Source organism: Tetranychus urticae, chromosome 3, assembly GCF_039701765.1.
Source record: "Tetranychus urticae isolate SD_2017Ah chromosome 3, NJAU_TeUrti_SD_1.0, whole genome shotgun sequence".
Classification (NCBI taxonomy): domain Eukaryota; kingdom Metazoa; phylum Arthropoda; class Arachnida; order Trombidiformes; family Tetranychidae; genus Tetranychus; species Tetranychus urticae.
Genome location: NC_142960.1, coordinates 18,519,643 through 18,538,456, shown reverse-complemented (window position 1 = coordinate 18,538,456; position 18,814 = coordinate 18,519,643). Strand labels below are relative to the sequence as shown.

General features: G+C 30.2%; 1 protein-coding gene and 1 long non-coding RNA gene across 4 annotated transcripts in view; one reads left to right on the top strand and one right to left on the bottom strand.

The window, feature by feature from the left end:
- Positions 1–18,814, top strand: part of LOC107363160 (uncharacterized) — a 34,321-nt gene that overhangs the window by 8,655 nt on the left and 6,852 nt on the right. Inside the window, exons 1-2 of one of the 3 annotated variants that reach the window (XM_015930341.3) lie at positions 9,219–9,877; positions 10,178–10,451. The exons of 1 other annotated variant lie outside the window; for it this stretch is intronic. In XM_015930341.3, the coding sequence (XP_015785827.2) occupies positions 9,755–9,877; positions 10,178–10,451 (397 nt within the window). In that variant the 5' untranslated portion in view covers positions 9,219–9,754. Of the gene's footprint in view, positions 1–9,205; positions 10,452–18,814 lie in introns of those variants that run through there. One more of the 3 variants, XM_015930339.3, reaches the window with a different exon arrangement.
- On the bottom strand, positions 8,429–11,983 carry LOC149093538 (uncharacterized). Its single transcript, XR_016199897.1, has 3 exons — positions 11,705–11,983; positions 11,347–11,593; positions 8,429–10,580 (listed from the first exon to the last, which is right to left on the bottom strand). It is a non-coding gene; the product is annotated as an uncharacterized LOC149093538 (long non-coding RNA).

The window sequence follows — 18,814 nt, the reverse complement described above, 5'->3', positions numbered from 1 at the left end:
CAGGTAAAGATTAGAATAACGATGAAAAGAATTATCAAAGTTTCAATTGAATTCCGAAGAGACACAAAATTCTGATAAACTCTCTTGTATCATGTTTTCATCATGTATCTCAAGCTATTCAACAGTCACCTTTTCACATTTCCTATTCAACAAGTTTCAACCTTTCTTCTTCTTCTTTCCTTATCATTATTATTCTCAATCAAATTTGGAATTTTATCTGATTCATTTCTTTATTTTCCTTTATCATTATTATATTTCAATAAATTGAACTGAATTGATGATGAAAAATGTGAAGAAGCAAAAATTCTGTTAACTTTTGATATTCTTTTGATTCAATGAATTTTCAAGTTTTCTCGACTCACTTTGAATGGGAAAAAGAAAGAAGAGTGAAAATTCAGCCGGAAGTTACATGATTTCTTTCCATGGAAAGAAAAGTCTCTTTTTAGATAATTTTTTCACTTTAACCTTTTAACTTTTAAAAGGCCGTTCAATCAGCATAACTCTTTGGTTAACCTTTTAACCAATTCCGGTTGGATCCATTAAGAGAATTGAATTTTTCATTACAATTCATTTTTAACATGATGAGTCTAATAATTATCAAGAGACTTCTAATGTCTGGAAAAAATCTCACCGGAAAAGTTACATTCTTCAACAAATTCAACAGGTTAATCTCATTTTTCAATGGTAAACAAGGTCGATATTTAGTTCTGAAAAGTTTTTTCGTTTACAACGGAAAAATCAAACTTCCGAATCAAATCCAGAAAAATAATGGACATGAAAAAGATGTTGAAACACAATTATTTTTTCTTAACATAACTGAGCAGTGATGCTGAATCCATATTTGATTTTTTTTATTTTAAAAAGTTCCAAATAAGTCAAAAACTCCATTGGTTGTGTTTCGGCATATTTTTGTTCGTACACCTAATGAAACTTTTTGATTATTTCATATACGCAATGATTTTGAAAATTGGGCGCGAAATAAGTTTTTCATGGGAAAAACTATAAACTGTGTTTTGATCTGAATCTGTCCATGTTCCAGGTCGTGCTTCTCCATGAAACACTGTCTAGATATATAATGAGTAATGCTTATTTCATTTATAAAATTATTTCGAGACTAAAAGTACGCAAAATAAGTCAAGTGTTGGCAAAACCGTAAATATCATTGTAACAAATTATTATTCTACATCTCTAATTATCATGACATGAATGATTATTTTATACCGAAATCGAATGAAGTTCACTGTCTTGTATTTTATTCTGTCGCATACTGTTTATTGAAAGATAAATCAGATACAAACGAGCTATTATAATTTCGTAAGTCTTTTGAAATAAGTTGATATTAAATCTATTTTGTTAAGTTATATAAGCTAAGCTTTTATAATCCAGCAATAAGCTTTCATTGTAAGCTAAATTTTTATCATAGAATTTCATTAAATTGAAAGTTCTCTGAATTTTACATGAATGTATCAGTAAGTTTGGAGTTTAAAATTTTAGCTGTTGAGTTTTGAGGTGAAGATTTCAACTGTTGAGTCTGATGAAGAGTAAAATTTGTGAGAAAAAATCTCATGTTTCACATAGAGATATCTTCAGTTCTGTAAATGAGTTACACTGATTATGAGTGAATGTATTTGGCTAAATGTTGAACCGCAATCCCAATGAAAACAAAGTTAAATAACTTTTTCCTTTCATTTGATGATAAACAATTTATGAGGTTAAACATATTTTCCGGCATTTTTATGACAAATTTTGTCTTGGAATGTTGATGATGAATTGGATGAGATGTTGTTTTTGTTCATCATTATCACCATGATGTGGATGAATTGAAAAAACAAAACAAACAGAATTTAATGAAAAAATTATTTCTATTTTTATTCCCATATTTTCAGCATTATTATATTACAAAATATTATCAAAGGCACCATAAAATAAGAAACAAAAAACACTTTCATTATTAAATCACAATCATTACCAATGATTTAACAATCAACTTAACCTTATTAACCTTATTTATGGTGCTTACTGTAAGCCTGGCATTCAGCCAATTGTAATCAATTATCATTTCATCCTTTAAATTGTTCATCTTTTCAAAGTTAATTTATGACAAAAAAGTTCACTTTTTTATTAATAAACTCCAATAATTTGATTAATTTAATGTTTTTGGCCAAAAATATCAGTTTTTGTGTTCGCTAAGTTATTCATTTGCGCTCAATATTTTGGCATTTTGAATGCTCATCGATCAGTCATTTTATTAACGATTCATTGTCCAACCCAAAATGATCAAAACAAAAATTGTGTCCAATTTAAGTTCGAAAAAAAAGACTGAAAATGTCTCCAATGTTACTTTAGTTACAGTTGAAATTCGTAGTTGAACTGAAACTTTGTTGAAATTCATTCAATTATGAAATTCTCATTTGCTTCAATTAAGGCCTTAATTGTTATTCTTCAGTATTTTCAGTAACAATGTTCACTGATAAGCTCCCTGTTGATTGACTCTGTTCAATCTAAATTGATCAAATCAAACAAGACCTCGAATCTTGAGTCGAACCAATTACATGATGAAATGTGGAATTATACCTTTTCTCAGAATCATCAACTATTCATTGATAGTCTATGACCATTCAATGATTTTCATCTGTTTTCTGGTTCAATAACGAAACTCATTTCGAAACATTACTTTGTTATTTGAAACAAAATAATTGAAAGAAAAGGCTTTTTCAATGAAAAATTGAAACAAAAAACTAATTATTTGAATGAAAAAGACTGATAAAGGTTTGAACAAACAAAAAGGTTTTAAATTGTCATGAAATATTAATAATAAAGGCGAAACTTCCGATAAAGTTATTAATAGCATTATGAATGGAATTGCGATTAACATGGAAATCATGATTTGTGTCTCTTCCATTATCATGTTATAATTACTAGATCTGGAAAAAGTTCAAGTGAAGTATTTTAAGCTGTTAACCAATAAATAACGTTATTTGTATCATTAAGTGTTAATAGTAATTATAGACATTTGATGAAATAATTGAAACGTGATTTTGATCAATCAATCAGAATGATGATGAGTGATGAAACATGAACAATAAACATGCTAATAACGAGTCTGACTGTTTCAAGTTAAACGTGATAACTCACAATAACTGGATAAAAAGGATTGAGAAAATTGTAAGAAAATTGAATAATCAAAACACTGGAATTTGAAATCATCTGATTACCTTCAGAGAATTTTATGAAAAATGAAAAGTTCTGAGATTATCTTTAACTGTACAAACTGAGAATCTAATTGCTCTTTATTTCCGGCGGAACTTTCACTTCATGCGCAATCTCATTCTTATCGATTGCGAATAATGAAATTGCATGAAAAAAGAAGAAGAAAAAAATTCTCTGAGTTTCTCCGGAAGGAAAATTCTTTACTCATTCTTTCAGAATCACAGAATACAAAGTTCCTATTCCACTTTCATCATTCACAGCCCTCATCATCATCATTTCCTGTCACCTTTGAAACTCTGAATAAACTCGAAATTTTCATTCATTTTTTTCTTCTTTTTCTTTATTCCTCAAATCAGATAAGAAATTTCGTTGATAAAAATCATCAACGAATTTTATTAACGAAAAAATTAGTTGAAAATAAAGTTTAGTTTCCGGTTGACACGTTTGACTCTATGAATGATTCGATGAATGTCTCGAGATGGAAATTCTTGGTAAACTTATTTCCAATTCATTCACATGATAGTCTGGTTTTCCATGGAATTTTATTTCCATTATCATCACTTGTTACCTGAAAGTTCAATGGCATTTCACCTGAATCTCTTGTGAATTTATCACAAGAAGAAGAAGAAGAAGCAAAAAGCTTAAAGATAATAATTGAATATCATTATTATTTCAATGAATTTCCCTTTTATAACACTTTTCCGGATGATAATGTGTTCACTGGGAGTTTGTCGCATCCATTATTGTCTAACCATTGTTTACTTTACATGATAAAATTGCTCAACATTTAAAACATTGAGTACAAAACATGAGCACTTGAATCTTAATCTTTACATGAAATTAAATTTCATTACATTTCTTATCAGGAAATCAAAAGCAAGTTCATTTTCATCTCTTTACATTGCTTTTCAATGTTAATACATTGATTATTCAAAGATGAACCTTTTTTCATTTGTTTTCATCTTTAATTGTTTCAATTAGTAAACAGATTTTTTCAGATCTTTTTTGTTTCTCTTCTATTCAGGTCATAAAGTGAGTTAAACTTGAAAGATGATGATGACTGAGATGATCAAGATGATGATGATACTTGAGATGATGAAGATGGGAAGGTTGTCTCGATGATAATGAGATGACTCAAGTAGAGTAAATGTTGTATCAATTGACAGTTTGCTAAATTGTTGTTAAATTGAATGGAAATTGAAAGAAGATGAAGAAGCAAGAAAAGGGAGGAAGATAAGTGATGATGAGGAGAGAGTCTTGAGAACCGGTTCTTTGATATGAATCAACGTACCTTTGATGGATATACGTTTACTGGTTTTGGTCATTTCTTTATACCTTTTCTTGTTGTTATTTAAAATAATAAAGTATAATATTGATTCAAGTTAAATCTGTGATAAAAGTGATCATTTTTTTAATCAACTGATTGATTCTGCTAATTGATAATCACATAAATGGATCACTTTTAACTGTAAATGTTGATCAAGAGTAAATTTAAGGTTAACATTCATCTTTTACTGGGTTTAATGGGTATAAAAGTCAACTTATGCCAACGTCTTTTGGGTTTCCCTTAATATTAGCTTTTTTTCATTTTCACTCATTTCCCTTGAAAACCATAGTAGATTAAAATTGAATAAGATGATGATGCAGATGATGGAAATGATGAAGGTAAGGATGAACTTGTTCACTTGATAATGGCAGTTTGTTAGTCATCCTTTGCTCATATATGGTTTGTAAGGTTGTCAGGATTACAATTAAAACTAAAACATTGTTCAATTGTTCAACTTGATCAATTGAAGCAAATTGACACAAAAATTGAATTGAAAAGCTACAGCAAAATGTTGATTCCCTAAATTTCATCTGACGCGAAGGTAAATTTTAAGACAATTAAGTTTTAAAATTTATTCCGGTAAAGTTACTGAAATGACTTGTTTTCAACCGTAATTTGCCGGATAATTTTGACCACTAAAGTTGATATATTAATATAATAAAAGGCAAGATTATCAAGTGAAGATTGGTCCGAGGTAATTGAAGAGACAGATTAAGGTGAATGTAGATTTACTGAGTTTGATGAAAGGTCAGACATGTTAAAGTCTATGTCGATACATATGTCTGTACAATAAGATAATTGTGAGTTAACATGAATACGAATGGAATTTAAATGTTAAATTTTGACTATTTTTCACCCAAAATTACTGACTGGAGGCGATGAAAGAGTAAAGGCTTTAAAACAAATGAAGAGATTCAATAATCTTAGAACAGAATTGAGAGTTGGTTCAGAGTTTCAATCAATTGTTTCTCATCTTGATGCTAATATTTTTGGGTTTTAGTCAACAGCTAGACAAGCCTTAAAAGCATTCAAAGTAACTGAATGGCTTTTGTCATTTGTGTTTATCACAATTTTGTTTGATAATTATTTTGATTAGTTGATTTGCCTGTAAAAACCTAAACAATAAACATTTTAATAGAGATTAAGGGTTAAACCGATCGTTTAATCAGCAGACCTTTTCTGGTTTCTCTGGTTGATTAAAGTGACTCTCAATTGTAAATGGATACCCATAAATGGACATGTTAACTTGTTGATACATTTTTTCATGAAACTACCAGAACTCTGTTGATGATGATAATAATTATGATCATCAAGATGGTTGAAGATGAAGAAGGCTGAAATCTGTGAAAATGGGTTTGTTTACAAATCACACCCAAGGTGTAACCCAACTTTAATAGTGAACATTTAACCTGATTAAGATCGAGACGATGCAACAATTAAATCAATAATTTGCAATGTTTAACAAATGATTGTGTGATCAACATTTGATTAACTAATAAACAAAATCTTATTTACACGATTAGAACCTTCAATTGTCCTTGGAAATTTTTACCTTCCTAATTATGATCATCAATTTTCCAATGTTATTGTAGGTTGATTGGGATAATAATAATAAAAATAACGATTTTCGGGAAAATCCGTTTACCTTTTTTGTCACTTTTGTTGTTTCCAGTTGTTTTTGCGCCGGAAGAAGGTAAAGGTCGCTTTAAAATGGTTTCATATTGTTAACGCTATTTAGATGACCTAAGGTCAGATGAGCTGTGTTTATGAATAATTAATTAATTGGTTGAAATGAATTTTATGAGGCTTTCCTTTTTCGAAGCTTACGATTTCATTGATGAACAAAACGCTTGAAATGAGTAACAAGTGGGTGATACGAGTGTGTAGGTTGACTTAAGCCGACGACGAAGATGATTATTAAGTTATCGTATTCGTCAATGAATTCAATTACAATTGGCTGACCTTCGTTTGCTCAGTTGGAAAAGTGATCTTCGAAATCGCTCATTTTCGAAATGAAATTTTCCTTTTTTTGCTGCACTTTTTTTTCTTCTCATTGCTTCTCATTGTTTTCAAGACTATTTATAGCATAATTGTTTTGTTGTAAAAATTTTGTCTTTCATGCTATTGCTGTTGTTGATGATGATGATAACGATGAAATTGTGGCAAAAGATGCTGCGAGATTAGGTGAAATTCATCATGGAATGTTACATGAAAATAACTGAAACGAAGGCAATGGAAAGGCAAATGATGATAAACATTTCTGTGTTGTCACATAACTTGGAAAGCTTGTTTAGACAACAACGAGATGAGTTAGATGATGATGATGAAGAAGCCAAGATGAGGAAGGAACTAAGAAGAGATTTGGGTTTGGCGTTAAAAGTACCACTTTCCATGCACTTGGAAACGCTTTTTTTGCCAAAATTTTCAAACTCTTTGACATTTTACAGTTTTTTCACCAACAAAACAAAATAATCATTTCTTATCAATCTTTTTCATCCACGACATTCAGGTCCAGTTCATGTAAGAGAAACGGCATGAAATTTCAGTTGAACTAAAACTAACTTTTGTCCTTATCACCAAAACCAATTATACCAACAGTTTTTTATTTAACAAGATTGACTATTTGATCGCCAACAATCAATTTTCATCAAATATCATTAATAAAATATTTTGTCTGATCTTATGTAAACTCAATGTTAGGCTGATGATGAGTTTTGTTGAAAGGGGAAATGGTGAACCTTCTAGCATCAAGTTGCCAGCTTGTTAGGCAAATGTCAGTGAAATGTTTTAAATGTTTCACTCTTCAACCGAAAAGGATTATTTGTATTAAAATTACTGATTCAGTTTACTGATTTTCATCTGAAATTGACAACTCAATGCTCAGTGTGTTCGAGAGTAAAAAATTGAAAATTGAATTGGTCAAGCATTTTGTTGATAAAAGTATTGTTGTACATTGTATTTGTCATGTAAAAAAGTGCGTGAACAAAAGTGATATTAATATTGACATCATATGGCTACTAACCATCAACAATTGCGAGTTATTTGCATTTCTTGCTGTAAATAGCAAACTATATTTAGCGTTTTCATAATAAATCCATATTTACTTGAACATTGTGTTTATATTTAGCTCAAGTTCAAGTTCAACGGCATGCTGCAAAACTGCATGTTGTAACTGATTAACGTTGTTGTCATAAATAGAAATGAACAAATAATAATATCAATAATAATGTTAACCTCATTGGCTATCAAGTTAATGGCAATTCGCAAAAATATCGATGTAATATTGTTGCTCAATTAGCCATAATGGTTAGGAACGAACAACGGAACAAAAATTTGCTACTAATATTGATTGTTAATAATGGCTAATTGTTGATACAAGTTGTTGATTAATCACCACCAATAATTTATTTACCGTCAATCCAATTTCACTTTGATAAAATTGGATCCATGAAATTAGATGAAATTTAAATGGCGTTAATCAAATTGTGTTATTTTTACAATTTTTGTACGCTCTTTGCATTTCATTTCATCGTACAATTAATCTTCATCTTCATCTTTATTGTTGTTTTGCTCATCATTCAAGTAAATTGTCATCATTTTAATCTGCCAAGCTAATCAGTAAATCTGTGTAAACCTGTGAACACATCATGATGATGAAGACAATCATAATACACGAAAATGATGCCAAGAAAGTTTTCCAAGAAAATGTATTTAAAAATTTTCTCGAAAAATTGACAAATATTTTCAACAATTTTTTCTCAAGAAAATTGAAAATCTGATAAATTTTCAACATGAAAAATGGATGAAAAATGTTTATTTTGAAATCTCAAACATTTGACTTTAGTGATGGATTTATATTTAATTATTCAAATGATTAAAGTGTGATTCTAATTTTGATGAAAAGTCAATTTTAAAAGACAATTTTTATTGAATTTTCATTTATCACTTTTAATGGCAAACTCATAAAATTGTTTTTTAAACCAACCAAATCAAGTTAAATTGAGAAATGTTTCAACTTGAAATGTTAAATTGTCTGAAAACTATTCTTATTTCGTTACCCTGAAAATGAACTTAAATATTTGGATAAATTTTGTTGATAAAATTTCAATAAAAGTGAAGTTGATTTAGATGAAAATTAAACTCCAAAAGTAGCTGTAAAATGAAGCTCAATTTAAAATCTAAATGTCTAATATTACAGTTTCCTGACGCTTTATGACAATCATGAAATTATCATGAAAATATCATGAAATTGTGAATGGACAAAAAAGTAAATCTGATTGAAATGTCACGTGATGCTGGTAAAAAAGAAAGTCTTTTTTCTTAATTTTGTGAATGAAAAAAAAAACCAGAAAAAAGGAACCAAAACGATGACCAAAGAAGAGAGTAAATAAGAAAATCGATAAAATATCGATCGTCGGAAGAAGAAGATGTTGCCGTGATGATCAGGTTTGATGAAGATGAAGTGAGTTGATGATGAGGAGCAAGAAAAGTTGTTCATGAGAGCGCATGAAATTTAGAGTAATAACGTCATTTTGACGTTGAATGAAATAGTAAAATAGTAGATTCTGATTGGATGAAAGCTGGTTCCGGCGTGCCTTAAAAGGAGATTTGTGGTCGTGGTTTTCATTCATGAAAAGATTCAACTAGCAAAGCAAGTTTAGGAAAAAGATTCAGAAAGATTGAGAAAGCCACAGAACACACATCAACACATTCACATACACAAACAAACAAAGTGTGTGTTTTGTTTTGTATTTTGTTTTCCCTCTTATTCCTGAACAACAAGAGTGATTATTCAGCAATAACATTTTCACCTTTCAACGTTTACCTTTTTCCTTTCAATATTTCAAAAAATTGACTTTCAATTATCGTAATTTAACTTTCAAAAATCATGTGTCTTCATCTGTTTACTGTATCAAGCTTTAACCTTATTTCTGGTTCAACTTTAACCCAAAGTCGGCTTCAATGTTTAACCAGTGAAGTTTAGTTGCTTTCAAATCAAGTGCCAATTGACAGTAAATTACTGGACATTAGTCGTTGACTTGAAATTTTTAATCAAATTCAACTGTTATCCTTTGACAACCTGTTGACCATTATATTTTATCATTAATATTATTATCACTTTGTTGACTTTGATTTGTTTGTGTGTGTTTTGCCTGCACTCCTTTTGGTTTTGTTCAACAGCTGTTTATTGACTCTGTTTTTTGTTGGGCTCCAAACATGATTATGAACGGTATCCTGTCTCAGGTCAACTTGTCCATTGAGCCTCAAACATTTAGCTTTGATTCGTACAAGTTACATCAAGAATCGGATGAAAGTGAAACCGATTGTGACCTTAGTGAAGTAAGTCTATCAACAGTAATTTCACCTCCAACTCTTGTAGGCTGCAACTTGATTAACCTAGCATCATCATCGTCCCTATCCTCTTCACCTTCACCCTCTCTATCACCACCTTTAACCCTATCATCATCGCCATCAACCTTGTCCAATAATAATTATGATAATTTTCAACTCAATTTTCACCTTAATTCTTTACTTGATTCTTCATTTGATTCTCAACTAAATCATCTTTATAACACTCGTCCATCTCATCAACAATATCCTTCTCGGCCAACTTCAATTCACTTGATTAACTCAACTAAGGCAACAACAAATTCAACTTCAACATTCACCAAAATCATATCAAATAAAAATCAACAGCAACGACAACGTTCACTCGATGAACCGGCAACTGCTGGAGACAAAACTCCCAATAGTCCAAATAGTAGTGCAATTGAATCAAATCACAGTGATAATAATACTAATAATAATATAATGGGTGATGAATCCCTGAATACGCCAACAACAACATCCAATGGAATCTCTGCCTTTTTCAGTTGTGCAGTCACTTCAATCCCTGATCCACTTCCAATATCAGGTGAGTCTCAATGGGCTTCATATTAGTCTTTAGTCTTGATAGTCTTTAGCTCTTCAATTGGTCAATTGGTCAATAAATGGTCATCTCTTTGGTCATTTGTCGCTCCTTTTCTCAATCATTGATGAATCACTGAAATACAAACAAGAAAAAAATATTAATAACTGTTGATGAGTCAATGATTAACGTCTGGCTTATTATTAATTTTACTTGTGATTAATTGTAATATGAAACGTTGAAGGAAACAAAATTATTATTTTGTTACAATTCATGATGAATCAATATGAATTTTTAATTCACATGAGATTTGATTCAATGATTGAATCTTGTTTTTGCTTTTTTTATATTAAGTAAAATTGATTTTTACTTTTTGCTTTCATCTCTTCTTAAGAGGAGACTTTAATAATGATAATCGTAATTTTGTTATTAAATCATTTTTATCATTATTATCATGGAATGAATTTTCATTGAAAGGAAAAGAAAGAGAAGAGAGAGAGAGAAAGAAAAAAAAGTGAACAAGATTACTTTGATTGTAACTCATTTCGGTTAAAGGGAAAAGGTCATGTCTGATCATGATGAGGAGTCGAGGTAAAGTGTATCTTTGGGAGGCTGGGTGAGAAGAGGGAAATGTTCAGCTTCCGATGAAAGAGTTTTCTGAGTGAGACATGATGCTAGTCATGATGGTGATGATGAAAATGATGAAGATACAGAAAATCAATATTTTCACCTAAGGAGCTGAGGGGAAGTTCAGAGAGAGAGAGAGGAGTGAGTGTTGTTATATTTTTCAAGTTCAAGGACAGGGAACGAGAAAGGTTCAGAGAAAGAGGATCAACATGGGAGATGCAGACAGAGGATGAGGAGGATGAGGAGGAAAGAAAAGGATGAAAAAGCAATTCACATTCATCTGGTTATTTCACTTGATGGCGCTGCTTTTGTTGTTCAATGTTATTCAGTGTTTCTTTGAGACGAATCAAAACAATGGTAACAATTTCGTCAGTTTTATCATCACTTAATCCATCATCAAAATGATCATCTTGAGCGTCATTTTAACCGTCATCTTGCTCGTCATTTAATTTACACATTTAAGTCATCAATATGACGAGATTTAAGTTTAATCAAGCAAACAGATTCCAGCCTCGCAGCAGCTAATATTCAAAAGCAGATTAATATGAAACATGAAATTATCGTAGCAGATAAAATTTTGCCATTGAACATAAACTGGTCAAGAGACCTAAAGTAGCTTAATATTGATTTACCTTTTTGAATATTTACTGTAGATAGATTTACTCGACTTTGTTTACTCAATTAACAGAAACCCATTTTTTTATTGTTGATTCCAATTGATTGGTTTTCCAGATTGTTTTCCAATTAGACTAGAATCTATTGGACTTTAGATTAGAGTGAGAAAATATTTTACGAATCACAAAGACCACACAATTTAAACATTAATCTAATGAAACCAATACAAGATGAAACCAGCCTGAATCTGAATAATTAAAACTGGAACAAATCAAACAATAAAATGTAAAAAACAGAGGCAAAGACTAATTTGATTTTAACAGTTATCCAGCCATAGGTTAACAGATGTTAGCTTTACAAAAAAGGCTTTTATAAAATGGCTCTGTAGATGGCGCTTCTTGCCCAATTCGACGAGTTTAATTACAATGGTTGACCAAAAATTAACAGAAAATTATTAAATCACAATTAAGAACAAGACAAACATAATCAAGCCAAGCCTTTGTTTACCAAGAATTACTCAACAAATTAAATCAAAAGTAAATATTTATTCTCAATATTGAGTTCTGGTTATTAAGGTGAAGAAAAGGCAGAAATAAGTAAAAGTTAATTATCCAATTAACTTTAATTGATCAAACATTGAAACACGATTCAATACCTGAACAAAAAATTATCAGAACTAAACATTAAGAAAAAAAAGTTCAAAAAAAGTAATAAATTCTGTTCGTTTGAAGATCGTTCTGAATTATTGTGGCTCCACTTTGAATCAGAACTTTTACAGTTTCTCTTTTATTCTCTGATAATTTTTTAAATAAAGGAATGAAGCGCAGAATCGAAAGGTTCAAAGTCAATTGTCATGAACTCTCAAGACTGGTTATAAACCTTTGAGGGAGAACTATTTTACCTGTTGATCGATTAGATTGAACTTGAACCTCACAGAACCAGAATTTTGCACTCACTCAGTGACTCACAGCGACCTTGAATTGTTGTTTCACCATTCTGGTTATTTCTCTGTAGGAACTTTTCTTTTCACCTAAAAATCTCATGGTTATGTTACCTCTCTTTCTTGACAATGTTTCAGACTAGAAACCAGAAAAAGATGGAAATGAACATGGAACAGGTAAAGATTAGAATAACGATGAAAAGAATTATCAAAGTTTCAATTGAATTCCGAAGAGACACAAAATTCTGATAAACTCTCTTGTATCATGTTTTCATCATGTATCTCAAGCTATTCAACAGTCACCTTTTCACATTTCCTATTCAACAAGTTTCAACCTTTCTTCTTCTTCTTTCCTTATCATTATTATTCTCAATCAAATTTGGAATTTTATCTGATTCATTTCTTTATTTTCCTTTATCATTATTATATTTCAATAAATTGAACTGAATTGATGATGAAAAATGTGAAGAAGCAAAAATTCTGTTAACTTTTGATATTCTTTTGATTCAATGAATTTTCAAGTTTTCTCGACTCACTTTGAATGGGAAAAAGAAAGAAGAGTGAAAATTCAGCCGGAAGTTAAATGATTTCTTTCCATGGAAAGAAAAGTCTCTTTTTTAGATAATTTTTTCACTTTAACCTTTTACTTTTAAAAGGCCGTTCAATCAGCATAACTCTTTGGTTAACCTTTTAACCAATTCCGGTTGGATCCATTATCAGAATTGAATTTTTCATTACAATTCATTTTTAACATGATGAATCTGATAATTATCAAGAGACTTCTAATGTCTGGAAGAAATCTCACCGGAAAAGTTACATTCTTCAACAAATTCAACAGGTTAATCTCAGTAAACAAAGACAGTTCTGAAAAAGTACTTTCGATTAAAACGGAAAAATCGAGGGAAAGGGAAAATGATGATTTCATGGAAAAAATAGTCCTTCAAGTAATTTCAAAAGAATTGAGAATTTATGCAGAAAACTTGAAACTTTCAACGAACTTCTTCACTTGAAGAATTTATCAGAGAATTTCCAATTTAATGAAATTCTCTGAATTTTACATGAAAGTTTGAGCGAGCTTGGAGTTTAAAATTCAACTGTTGTTCAACTTGAGGTGAAAATTTCAACTGTTGAGTCTGATGAAGAGTAAAATTTGTGAGAAAAAATCTCATGTTTCACATGGAGATATCTTCAGTTCTGTAAATGAGTTACACTGATTATGAGTGAATATATTTGGCTAAATGTTGAACCGCAATCCCAATGAAAACAAAGTTAAATAACTTTTCCTTTCATTTGATGATAAACAATTTATGAGGTTAAATATATTTTCCGGCATTTTTATGACAAATTTTGTCTTGGAATGTTGATGATGAATTGGATGAGATGTTGTTTTTGTTCATCATTATCACCATGATGTGGATGAATTGAAAAAACAAAACAAACAGAATTTAATGAAAAAATATTTCTATTTTTATTCCCATATTTTCAGAATTATTATATTTCAAAATATTATCAAAGGCACCATAAAATTAGAAACAAAAAACACTTTCATTATTAAATCACAATCATTACCAATGATTTAACAATCAACTTAACCTTATTAACCTTATTTATGGTGCTTACTGTTAGCCTGGCATTCAGCCAATTGTAATCAATTATCATTTCATCCTTTAAATTGTTCATCTTTTCAAAGTTAATTTATGACAAAAAAGTTCACTTTTTTATTAATAAACTCCAATAATTTGATTAATTCAATGTTTTTGGCCAAAAATATCAGTTTTTGTGTTCGCTAAGTTATTCATTTGCGCTCAATATTTTGGCATTTTGAATGCTCATCGATCAGTCATTTTATTAACGATTCATTGTCCAACCCAAAATGATCCAGAACAAAAATTGTGTCCAATTTAAGTTCGAAAAAACGAAAATGTTTTTCACTATTTACTTCTGGCACAAATTATTTTACAAAAGCTCTTTGAGTTTGGACGATTCCAAAGATTTAGATGATTTATGTTTTTATGAGTTCGCTATTTTTGGATTGATCAAGATTAGTAATTCGAACTGATTCTGTCCATTTTAGTTCGAAAAGAAGTTGTAAAATTTTAGCTCCATTTCAATATAATTTTCACTTGAAAACAATTTCTCAATTTGAACGATTCGCAAAAGATTTACAATGTTACAAGTTTGTAATGAATATCGTTTTGAGAGCTCAACTCTTGATGCCAAGTCAAATCAATTACATGATGAAATGTGGAATTATGCCTTTTCTCAGAATCATCAACTATTCATTGATAGTCTATGACCATTCAATGATTTTCATCTGTTTTCTGGTTCAATAACGAAACTCATTTCGAAACATTACTTTGAAATATGAAACAAAATAATTGAAAGAAAAGGCTTTTTCAATGAAAAATTGAAACAAAAAACTAATTATTTAAATGAAAAAGGCTGATAAAGGTTTGAACAAACAAAAAGGTTTTAAATTGTCATGAAATATTAATAATAAAGGCGAAACTTCCGATAAAGTTATTAATAGCATTATGAATGGAATTGCGATTAACATGGAAATCATGATTTGTGTCTCTTCCATTATCATGTTATAATTACTAGATCTGGACAAAGTTCAAGTGAAGTATTTTAAGCTGTTAACCAATAAATAACGTTATTTGTATCATTAAGTGTTAATAGTAATTATAGACATTTGATGAAATAATTGAAACGTGATTTTGATCAATCAATCAGAATGATGATGAGTGATGAAACATGAACAATAAACATGCTAATAACGAGTCTGACTGTTTCAAGTTAAACGTGATAACTCACAATAACTGGATAAAAATGACGAAGAAAATTCAATAATCAGAACGCTTATTTGGAATCATCTGATTATTCTGAGAGAATTTTATGAAAAATGAGAAGTTCTGAGATAATCTTTACAACTGTTCAAGCTGAGAATCTAATCGATACTTTTGCCTGCTTCTACTCTTCACTTATCATCATGATCGTCAGCATTCTCATCATCATCATGAGTTGCTCTTTATTTCCGGCGGAACTTTCACTTTATGCGCATTCTCATCCTTATCGATTGTGAATAATGAAATTGCATGAAAAAAGAAGAAGAAAAAAATTCTCTGAGCTTCTCCGGAAGGAAAATTTTTTACTCATTCTTTCAGAATCACAGAATGAAAAGTTCCTATTCCACTTTCATCATTTACAAACCTCTTCATCATCTTTTCCTGTCACCTGAAACTCAAAATTTTCATCACTTTCTCCATTCCTCAAACCAGATCAAAAAATCGTCGATAAAATTCTCAACGAAAAAATTAGTTCCAAATGATTCAGTTGCAACTTTTAAATTCCATTGATCCAATTATTGTCTTGATGATAAACTTTTTTCAATTGGAAACATACATGATAGTCTTGAATTTTATTCCCATTATCTAAAAATGTTACCTAAAAATTCAATGACATTAACCGATTCTCTGAGTTTATCAGAAGCAGAAAGCTTAAAGATTTAACTGAATATTATTTCAATGAACTTTCGCTGTTATAACACTTTTCCAGATGATAACATGTTCATGTTAATATGTTCACAGGGAATTTTGCCATCATTGTTAGCCATTGTCTGTTGAATGTTCAATATTACTCAAGATTTGAGTACAAAATATGTTCACTTGAATCTTCATCTTTGATCATGAAATGCTTTAGTTACTTTTGCATATTAATCCAATGATCCATTTAAAGATCAATTTGTTTCATTTGTTTTCATCTTCAATTGTTTCAATTAGTAAACAGATTTTCACTCTTATTAAGGTCATTAAGTTAACCTGTTTATAGTTTTGTTTATTTTCATCATAAAAATGGCCTGTTATTAATTTCGCATTAATGATTCGCTAATCTATTGTTTCAACTGAACTTTACTGTTGAAAATACATCTCAACTCGCTCATTTCAATTTGTTTACATTTGCTTTAAATTTGTTGTATTGTTTCATTGGTCTTGATAATCCTCACGTTTCAATGTTTAATTGTGTGATATCGTGTTTATTGAAAGGTTAGATTGTTTCGCTGATCAACTCAAATAGCTGTTTGCGTTTCACTAATTGTTATTTGTTTCTAAACAACAACAACCATGATATACATTTGTTTACCTTCATTGGATTTTAACCAACCAATGGTTAGGCTAGACTAAATGTAATTGTAACATTCAATTATAATCACTGACTTTATGAATTTTCAACTGGTGTTTCAGCTTTTCTTTAACCAGATTTTCATTTTCAAGTTGAAAGATGATGACCATTGTGATGATGATGATGATGATGCTTGAGATGATGGGAAGGTTGTCTCGATGATAATGAGATGACTCAAGTAGACTAAATGTTGTATCAATTTGACAGTTTGCTAAATTGTTGTTAAATTGAATGGAAATTGAAAGATGATGAAGAAGCAAGAAAAGGGAGGAAGATAAGTGATGATGAGGAGAGAGTCTTGAGAACCGGTTCTTGATTGAACGTACCTTTGATGGATATAAACATTTACTGGTTTGAGTCCTTTCTTTATACCTTTTCCTTGTTGTTATTTTAAATAATAAAGTATAATATTGATTCAAGTTAAATCTGTGATGAAAAAGATGATTTTTCAAGTCAATTGGTTGATTCATCTGATTGATAATCACATAAATGGATCACTTTCAACTGTAAATGTTGATCAAGAGTAAATTTGAGCTTGAAATTTGACTTTTAAAGGGTTTAATTGGTATAAAAGTGCGCTTATGTCAGCTGTCAGGGTTTCCCTTAATATATTTTTCAGTGAAATGATAATTATTTTGATTTGTTGATTTGGTTCTATTAATAATAAAACAATGGACATTACAATTTCATTCAAATTAAGGGTTAAACCGATCGTCTAATCAGCAGACCTTTTCTGGTTTCTCTGGTTCATTAAAGTGACTCTCAATTGTAAATGGATATCCATAAAAGGACTTGTTAACTTGTTGATACATTTCATGTAAGAAACACCAAGAACTCTGTTAGAAGATGGAAAAGGCTGAAATCTATGAAAATGGGTTTGATTTACAAATCACACCCAAGGTGTAACCCAACTTAATAGGGAACACAATTTAACCTGATTAAGATCGAGACGATGCAACAATTAAATCATTTGCAATGTTAACTCAACAACAAAAATCTTTAGATAGTCAACTTTTGATCAACTAATAAACAAAAGTCTGAAGTTATTTACATGATTAGAACCTTCAATTGCCCTTGGAAATTTTTATGCTCTCAATCAATTTAGGTTGATTGTAATAATTAACGAAATGATTAACGAGGAAATGCGTTTACCTTTTTTGTCACTTTGTTTCCATTTGTTTTTGCATGGAAAAGGTAAAGGTAAAGGTCGCTTTAAAAGGGTTATTGTTGGCGCTATTTAGATGACCTAAGGTCAGATGAGCAATGAAATGAATAGTTGACTAATTGGTTGAAATGAATTTTATGAGGTTTTCCTTTTTCGAAGCTTACAATTTCATTGATGAAACGCTAATGAGTAACAGGTAGGTGATACAAGTGTGTAGGTTGACTTAAGAACCACGACGACGATGATTATTAAGTTATCATGTTCGTTAATGAATTCAATTACGATTGGCTGACCTTCGTTTGTTCAGTTTGAAAAGCAATAATCGAAATCGAAGATGAATTTCGCTTTTTTTTGCTGCGATTTTTTTCTCATTGCTTCTCATTGTTTGCAAGACTATTTATAGTTTAGTTGTTGTGTGTAAAAATTTTGTCTCTCAAGTTTATTGTTGGTGTTGCTATTGCCTTTTGTTGATGATGGTGATGATAACGATGAAATTGTGGCAAAAGATGCTGCGAGATTAGGTGAAATTCATCATGGAGTGTTTCATGAAAATAACTGAAACCAAGTCAATGGGAAGGCAAATGAACATTTCTGTATTGTCACATAACTTGGAAGCTTGTTTAGACAGCAACAAGATGAGTTAGATGAAGAAGCCAAGATGAGGAAGGAACTAAGAAGAGCTTTGGGGTTTGGCGTTAAAAATACCACTTTCCATGTACTTGGAAACGCTTTTTTTGCCAAAATTTGCAAACTCTGGCATTTTACAGTTTTTTAAGCAACAAAACAAAATAATCATTTCTTAACAATCTGTTTTATCCATTGCCATTCATGTCCAGTTCA